The 9,160-nt window shown below is 45.9% G+C and overlaps 1 protein-coding gene across 2 annotated transcripts; it reads left to right on the top strand.

Annotated features, from left to right (window-relative positions):
* The first annotated feature begins 228 nt into the window (after window positions 1–228).
* ATP5MF (ATP synthase membrane subunit f) lies at window positions 229–9,153 on the top strand. 2 transcript variants are annotated; one of them, XM_039226004.1, is made up of 4 exons: window positions 229–331; window positions 6,607–6,714; window positions 8,165–8,281; window positions 9,022–9,153. In XM_039226004.1, exons 1-4 carry the CDS (start codon window positions 319–321, stop codon window positions 9,048–9,050), a joined length of 267 nt encoding a protein of 88 aa, XP_039081935.1. In that variant the 5' UTR covers window positions 229–318; the 3' UTR covers window positions 9,051–9,153. The 2 variants fall into 2 exon arrangements, with proteins under 2 accessions (XP_039081935.1, XP_039081934.1); XM_039226003.1 differs by lacking the exon at window positions 9,022–9,153 and adding an exon at window positions 8,885–9,008.
* Window positions 9,154–9,160: the final 7 nt, after the last annotated feature.

Here is a 9,160-nt window from a genome sequence, read left to right as displayed (position 1 = left end):
TCTCCTCACTTCCTATCTCTGGGTCCCTTCCAGCCTCCTCCTTCCTATGATGGGAAGCCCAGGCTGAGCCCTACCGCCACCACCCCGTCTCGTACCCACCTACCTCCCTACCCCATCCCCTGCTTTTATACTACCGAACACGCGGGCTTTGCACTCCAGGGACTTTGCCCTTCCCTCTATGGCGCACTTGCAGCTTCAGCCTCGCACGGGCCGAGACCTGCTTCCCATGAACCTCTGCTCCTCGCTCTCGCAAGGGCGCGTGCTCCCTACCCAGCAGTCCTCGCGCGGCCCGGTACAGCGGACACCCAGGACTCCAAGATGGCGTCACCCGGTGAGTACCTGTGTATTAAGGTTACAAGTTTGAGGGCAGGATACGTGGTCCGGGGCTCGGGGCTCAGAACCGCACTGGGAGGGGAGGGGGCTGCAGAGCCCCTTCCCCTTCACTCAGGGCCTTCTCTGCGGCCTTACCGGAGGCGCACCGAACCGTTTGCTCAGGGTCTTGCACCATTCGGCCCTTCTCTGCTCTCTCAGCCGCGCCGCCCGCCTCCTTAAGGGCCCATGTCTCTTGGCTACAGCGGGGAGGTTGAGGGCAACCGGGCGACGCGGTTGCAAACTTGGGAATGCACTATTTCCGGCTGCCATCTCTCCCCTTATTGAAGTATCGCTATAGTCGTCCCCGCCATCACACAGGCGCTTTGCATTTGAATCCTACGCGCATCTTCTGCCCTTCTTCCCAAAGCTGAAGCTCAAATTAAGCCCCCGGAGGAGCTAACACCTAGGATAGTGTGTGCACCATTTAAGGTTGGACTCATGCATATATGTTGGATATGTGTTGAATAGGTTTAGAGAGGTGAAGTGACTTGTTCAAGGTCACAACAGGTGAAAGGGCTGAGCCTGGGTGCAAATTAGGTGTCTGGGGCCTCGTGGTAAACAGCTTTAATCGCAAGGATGGCCTTATGATCTGCAAGCTTTTCAGTGACGTGTGTATAAGTCTACACTCATTGTACTATATGCACTGATTTTGTTTTTGTATGGAAACCATGTTTTAGCCCTAGAGCCTCTTAGTAGCCTTGTCAGTAAGTCTCTGTCTGGAACATTAATCCCATTTTATTAAAGATACAAGTTTATTTAGAGCACACGCGAGCGGAGGAGAAGAAAGAAAGGGAGAGAATCCCAAGCAGGATCCATGCTCACAGTGTAGAGTCAGTCTGCAGCTTCGTCCACAAACAGTGAGGTCATGATTCAAGGCGAAATCAAGAGCCCCCTGCTCAGCTGACTGAGTCACCCAGGTGTCCCAATTTTAAAGATGAAAATAATGGTCAGAGATGTGGTGTGGCCTCCCTGAGACAGAGTTTTGATGAACCTACCCAGTTTCTGTATTCTTAAGTATCAGCATGGAGATATGAAGAGGGGAGCAGAAAAAATGAGAATGATGCTGTTTTTCCCATCTGTAAAAATGGGCGTGAGAATATTTATTAACAGTGGTTCTGTTGTTTAAACAAGATGACATGTGAAAAGGAAGCATTGAGACTTGGCATCTTATTTATGTAGAGTGGAGTGATGAGCACTGTGGAATAAGGACTAAACGACTTAGTACATGTAAGGTCCCTGAAACACTGCCTGGCCCACTGCGGAGCGTTAGTCATCCAGCTTTCACTCTGTGACCACTGAGCAGCGTCATGTCACTTCTGGTCCATCCAACATCACGATAGGTGAAGGAATTGAAGTCCAAGTTCTGATAATCTTTTAGATGGTGTCTGTCACGGGAGCATAAAGCCACTAGTTTATTAGCAAATAAAGTGATGGAAATGTGAATTAACAGCAATAAATGAGATTGGGTCAGCAATGGGCTAGATTTCCTATGGTCTGTTTTGTTTGGTCTGTGGGCTATGAACGATCTTTTTGTGTGTGTTTTTTAGTTTATTTATTTAATTTTTTGAGAGCGAATGACAGCGAGCCAGAGTGAGCAGAGAAGGGGAGAGAGAGAGAGGGAGAGAGAGAATCTCAGGCAGTGCAGAGCCCGATGTGGGTCTTGAAGTCATGAACCGTGAGATCATGACCAGAGCCGAAATCAAGAGTTGGACACTTAACCGACTGAGTCACCGAGGCACCCCAAGAATGGTTTTTAAAAATTAAAAAATAAAAAAGACTGTATTACAGAGGCTTTGTGTGGCTTGAAATCTTTACTCTCTGGCCAACCTCTGGGCTGGATTTAGCACTCAGAAGACACTTACCATTTTCATCCCTCTTCATATAGGTGGTCAGTATGCTTCTTTGAACTCATAAAATCAGGCCAGGTAGCCACCTACCCTGATACAAGAACATGTACCCCTTTGTCAGCCTTCACTATAAGTATGACATCACCATGAACTGTGACATAGCCCACAGGAAGAAAGATAATTTCCATTTACTTAGTACCTAGGGGCACCTGGGTGGCTCAGTCTGTTAAGCATCCGACCCTTGATTTCAGCTCAGGTTGATCTCATAGTTGGAGCCTTGCATCAGGCTCTGTGCTGCAGAGATCCCTGCTTGGGATTCTCTCTGCCCCTCCCTTGCTTTCATTCTCTCTCTCAAAAATAAATGAACATTTAAAAAGAACATTTAAAAAGTACGTAGAGGGGCGCCTGGGTGGCTTAGTCGGTTAGGCGTCTGACTTTCGCTTAGGTCATGATCTCGCGGTTTGTGGGTTCGAGCCCCGCGTCGGGCTCTGTGCTGACTGCCAGCTCGGAGCCTGGAGCCTGTTTCGGTCTGTGACTCCCTCTCTCTCTCTCTGACCCTCCCCTGCTCACGCTGTCTCTCTCTCTCCTAGAAATAAATAAAACATTAAAAAAAATTTAAAAAAAAAAATAAAAAAATAAAAAGTACGTAGAGCCAAGTACCAAGGTGAATGCTATTCTTAACCTTATTTTACAAAGGAGGAAACTGAGGCACAGAAGGTGGATATTGGTCCAAGGGCACACAGGAGTGAAGTGGCACTAAACCCAGAACACGACTCCTGTGTCTACTCTGTTCCACACTGCACCGCTGGTAGAGTGCAGAGGGATGTGTGGTACTGCAGAAGAGTGTTGGGGGAGGGTTCCAATATGGCTGCTTAAAGACGGAGGTCTTTGTCTTCCGTTAAGAGAAATTCTTGGAAAAAGTGTAGATGCATCTCTGATGAATCTGTTCATCTCCTAGAGTTTTGTCAACGGTGCTGTATTTGGCTTTCCTTAAGCCTAATGTGATTTTCCCACCTGTGCTTATAAATTTCTTAGTTTCTTAAGGAAACACTCTATGTGTCTAAATATATAGAAATTTCTCCTGTGCTGTGCCACGGCACGATGCCAACCCCTGAATGTGGTCACGATGTGAATATGTTTTTATAGATTGTGTGGATGTTAAAAAAAAAAAAATAGCTTACATGGCCCAGAAGTGACCTGAGTTTTTAAAAAAATCAGCCTGATACTAGTAAAAAATACTTTGACTTAAAATATGTGTTTCTTGGGGTGCCTGGGTGGCTCTGTGCGATAAATATCTGACCCTTGGTTTTGGCTTCCTGAGATTGAGTGCTTCATCAGGCTTTGTACTGACACTTGGAATTCTCTCTCCTCCTCACTCTCTGCCCCTCCCCAGCATGCACTTGCTCTCTTTCAGAAAACAACCAAGAAACAAAAAACTTTTTTTTAAGTTTTTAATGTTTATTTTTGAGAGAGACAGCACGCGCGTGCTTGAGTGAGCACAAGCGGGGAAGGGGCAGAGAGAGGGAGGTAGACACACAATCTGAAGCAGGCTCCAGGCTCTGAGCTGTCAGCACAGAGCCTGACGCAGGGCTTGAACTCAAGAACCGAGAGATCATGACCTGAGCCAAAGTGGGACACAACCGACTGAGCCACCCAGGTGCCCTAACAAAAAACTTTAATGAAAAAATTTTTCTTTTGCATATCTCCCCCAACATAGCCCTATTATTAAAAAGCGTTTTTATTTTTATGTATTTTTTATAATTTTATTTTTAAACAATATTTATTTATTTATTTGAGAGAGAGAGAGAGCAAGCACAGGCAGGGGAGGAGTAGAGGGGAGAAGGAGGGAGAGAACCCAAGCCGGCTCCATGTTCAGTGTGGCACCCCACACGGGGCTCAATCTCATGACGATGAGATCATGTTCTAAGCTGAAACCAAGAGTTGGACACTTAACCAGCTGAGCCACCCAGGCACCCTTTAAAAGCATTCTTAAACTTTATTATGGAAGCTTTCAAATACAAAGGAAACAATGTAATGAACACTTTATACTCATTACCTAGTGTCCATAGTTAGCAATATTCTGCCATTCTAGTTCCATCTATACCTTTGTCATGCACTCCCCACCATGTAGTCATATTTAAAGCCAGTTGGTTTTAGAATGACATGTTTGTACTCCTCACTGCATGCAAGAATGCTTTGAGACTAGCAAAGGTATGGAGTATGTTAAGAAGAAATGTGGTATAGTTATCCATGGACTAAAGCTTCCTGATCCAAGTGAAGACAGTTGGCATGTAAGATGTGTACTACTAAACTTTTCTAGGAATAGCATGGATAGGGTGACAGAGAAAGGTATAGGTCATTCTCGGATGACATTATTGTTTGGTGTTGGATTAATATCATTGACACTAAACTCTCCAGAAGAGATTTGGTTCATTGGAGACTATCTCATATTTCAAAAATACTGCCAAACTAATTAGTTCTCTGTATAGAACTAAAGGGTATATTTAATCCCTGAAGTCCTTTATGTTTAAAATGTACTAAAGTTTGGAGTGCCTGAGTTGCTCAGTCCGTTAAGCGTCTGACTTCAGCTCAGGTCATGATCTCACAGTTCATGGTTTGAGCCCCACATCAGGCTCTTTGGTGTCAGCACAGAGCCTGGTTTGGATCCTCTGTCCTCTCTCTGCCCCACCCCCTCACTCTCTCTCTTTCTCAAAAATAAGCATTAAAACAAGCAAACCCAAAAATGTACTAAAGATTGGTTTGTATGCCATTTCTTTCTCTACCTGTCTTTTTTTTGTTTCACCTTAGTTCAGATCTTAATGACATTTCAACAATAATAATATTAACAGTTTACAGTTCTGAGTACTGTTGGAAGTACTTCTTTTTTCTTTTGAGAGAGAGAGGGTGCGAAAGAGAGAGGGAGAGAGAAGCGGGGCTCACCCGAAGTGGGGCACTAGCTCACCCAATGCGGGACTCGAATTTACAAACTGTGAGATCATAACCTGAGCTGAAGTCAGGTGCTTAATTGACTGAGCCACCCAGGCAGCCCAAATGCTTTTATATAGATTCTCATTCAGTGCTTGGAATAGCCATTTAATAGACAAGGGAACTGGAGCTCAGAGGTTATATGGGAAGGTAATACTAGTGATTGAGATAAGGGGACAGGGAAAGAGGCCTTTTAGGACATAGCATTTAAGTTGAGGTAGCCATGTGATGGCCCAGGAGCACTGCACATACAAAAGCCCTCAGGTGAAGAAGCAAAAAGGAGTCTGGCTCAAGTACGGTGAGTGGATAAAATGGTTGTCTGGCGATAGAATGTTGGCTCCGGAGAGCAAGGCCCGCGTCTGGAGTCGGTGCTGTACCCACAGTGCATAGAATGCTGCCTGACATACAGTAGGTGCTCCATATTTTTTAGATGAGTCTAGATGGAAGGTTGGGGCCAGTTTGTTTGGGACAGGCAGTCTAAACCATGACCCTAAAGCTATGTATGCAAGTCATGGTCTTATGCCTCTACTTGTCGCTTGTGGCCCATTGACAAACCCTCAGTCTGGTCCATCTAGGCCAAATGCTTGCTTCTCCAGATAACCTATAGCAAATTAGAAGCTGCCATTAAGACTTATATTTCTGTTGATGGCTCAACAATCCTTGCCCGTGTTAAATGTTGGGAGATATTGAGATCTGTGGGATTCCCCTCTGTGGACTCCTGAAGTAACTTCAGTCTTTCCTTTGATCCCCAAAGTGGAGAAAAAACCTTTGAGTGAATTTAGTCTGGCTCCTTCTCTGGTTGGTCATCTTTAAGAAAGGACAGTAGTCTTTGACTCCTTACCCTGAAGAAGATATCTGCTCAGCAGCTTTTTAAAGTTGATCTCTGTGGGGAGGATGGAAAGGGAGACCATTCCCTTCTTTAAAAACTTTTTTTTCTTAATGTTTATTCATTCTTTGAGAGAAAGAGAGCATGAACAGGGGAGGGGCAGAGAGAGGGAGACACAGACACAGAATCTGAAGCAGGCTCCGGGCTCTGAGCTGTCAGCACAGAACCCGATATGGGGCTGGAACTCAAAAACTGCGAGATCATGACCTGAGCCAAAGTTGGATGCTTAACCGACTGAGCCACCCAGGCGCCCCTGATTACTTTCTTCCTCATGACCCTTAGGTTCTGTTTTTACCTAGTTACTCCCGGTAAGCTGTTCTTCAAAATCTTGTTCATTAATAAAGCTATCCCTTTATATAGACTCTGACTTATGAATTTGGTATATTTATTCATAATAGTACTTATATGCAACCTCTATGTAGTGATTTTATTGAATAGTTGAAGTAAGTGACATAAAAGGATATTGTTTGTCTTACTAGAGGTTCTTCAGAGTGTTTTTCTGCTCTTCCTTTTTAGTACCAATGAAGGAGAAGAAGCTCATGGATGTGAAGCTAGGAGAGCTGCCAGGCTGGATACTAATGCGGGATTTCACCCCTAAAGGCATTGCTGGTGCATTTCAAAGAGGTCAGAGCCTATGGACATGTGTAAACAAAACCAGATGCCCATGTCTCTTTTTGCCCTGAGCTCAGACTGATAAGTTATGTAGAGGAAGACAGGGATGAATGGGTAGCCCCTGAATCTCCATGACTGGTCCTATCAGAGGCTGGCTATAAGAGGTATCAGTCAAGAAAATGTTTTCTGTTGCTTGGAATTTGTACCACTGCCTTCGTTTTAAATATGTATGAGCATTTTTAAATCATAAGATTTTCCTTAAAGAGGAAATTGAGTTTCAAGTATGGTGGCCATCAGTCTGTATTGTAATGCTCACCTGCCTGTCAGGCAGCACGTCCAGGATGAATGTTTGAAATGATCTCTGCTTCTGGGCTGTGCACGATCAGATCAGTCCTGTGGAACTAGTGTCCTTATTCCAGGAATTAGAGACCCACATCACCCCATGGGGACCTGTGTGGTCTCCAGCTTCCTGGGTGTGTGTGTGGTGGAGTGGGGGTACCTTTCTTCTATTTTTCTTTCCAGTTCTGGGCATCCTGTTGCTGGCTCTTGTGTGCCATGTTTCCTTCTGCCGTGAGGCCTTTCCTGAACTCAGAATACTCTGCCTTTTCCCCATACTTAGTTTACAACAGTCCCTGACTCCTCAGCATGAGTGAATGTGGCCTGTTCATGCCCACAGCTCCTTGTACTGCTCCTTCACACCTTCCTTCACTGTTGTAAAGTAGGGCCTTCTAGGATCACTTCATTCTTTTTTGTCAACTAATCCATGAGCCCAGAGGGCAGAAACTTTCCTCACTGGTGGGGGTACCCAGAAAGAGATGATCGCACAAAACCTTCCTCTTCCCTGATAGGCTGACCCAGCTGACCACAGCTAATTGGCCCTTACTTGGGGTTCGGATTTTTTTTTTTCAAATGTTTTATTTATTTCTAGGAGAGAGAGAGAGAGAGAGACAGCGTGAGCAGGGGAGGGTCAGAGAGAGAGGGAGTCACAGACTGAAACAGGCTCCAGGCTCTGAGCTGGCTGTCAGCACAGAGCCCGACGCGGGGCTCGAAACCACGAACCGTGAGATCATGACCCAAGCGAAAGTCAGATGATTAACCGACTAAGCCACCCAGGCGCCCCTTGGGGTTGGGATTTTGGTCAGAATTAGGGTAAGGAGATCGCATAGGGCCAGAGGTGAGGGTGAGGCAGGATCAGAGGCTAACAGGCTGAGCCAAGTCTGTTAAGGTAAAGGCCAAAGCATAGGGGCAGAATCAAGGTGGGCCTAGCTGGGGCTTGTCCTGGGCTCCTGGGGCAAAACCCATGGGGCAGTGTGTCCCTCCCTTTATCAGCCGGTGAACTTAGGGGGTGAGTGACTTCAAGAGCCACAGCAGGACTGGATCCCTGAACTTAAGCCAGACTCCTCTTTGCAATGTGTGCCTCATTCACAGCAAAGCACAAAGTGCCCTCCTCTCCTGTTTGCAGGTTATTACCGGTATTACAACAAGTATGTCAATGTGAAGAAAGGGAGCGTCGCTGGGATTTCTATGGTGCTGGCAGCTTATGTGCTTTTCAACTACTGTCGGTGTTACAAGGAACTCAGTGAGTGTCTCTCGGATTGCCATCCCTTCAGTGGGGTTTCTCCTATCAGGGTGGTATTGGTTCGTGGTCAGGTTTACAAGTCCATCATTCTGCTGACAGCTGAAAAATTGGAAGGATTTGTCAGAATATAGAATGTTATATTAAGTGACAAAATTGTGGCAAAGAGAAAATACAGGAAAAAGTAACATGAAGCTGGGATAAAAGTAACACTTAGAGGAAGTGTTCTATAAGGTACTGCAGGGCTCCATGTGAGGTTGGTGGGAAATTTGGGCTTCATCTTCCTAGCAGCCAGTTTGGAGAGAAATAGGTTGAGCAGTACAATCCAGGGTCTGTTCAGTGCTCTGGAAAAGGGTGGCTTTTCCTGGTTCTAAAACCCAAGAGGCTCTCTGGTGGTGGGAGATGCCACAACAAATCCAATGGCAGCTGCTGACTGGGTTTCATGGGGAGTTTCTGTCAGTGTCCGGTCCCCTGCCAGTCTATGAAATCCAGGTGATGCTGGCTCTGAAGACCAGCCTCTTGGGGACTTTGAGTGTGTTTTCCTTTTGGGAAGGAAGAGGCTGGCCAGGTGGCAGATTAGCTCCCAAGATGCCTTTGTACCTCCAGGTCTCCGGATTCTGCCAGAGACTCCCAGAAGGAGTTCTCAGGATGGTTTTACATGAATTTAGCCTGCCACCCTCCCATCATCTTATGCTTTCACTATACTCTACAAGAAACTTACAACCTTGCCTTTCTAACTTCAGAACATGAACGGCTACGCAAGTACCACTGAAGAGGGCCGTGTGGAGGCACATTCGGCATTCCTGACCGTGACCTTTGAAACCTTTCATACCCTAATTCAGAATTAACCTCCAATAAAAGATGACTGATACTCAGACTGCT

The sequence above is a fragment of the Hyaena hyaena genome, unplaced genomic scaffold, assembly GCF_003009895.1.
Source record: "Hyaena hyaena isolate Hyena2069 unplaced genomic scaffold, ASM300989v1 scaffold_20, whole genome shotgun sequence".
Lineage (NCBI taxonomy): Eukaryota > Metazoa > Chordata > Mammalia > Carnivora > Hyaenidae > Hyaena > Hyaena hyaena.
Note: the sequence above shows the minus strand (reverse complement) of the source record. Positions and strands in the feature narration are given on the sequence as shown.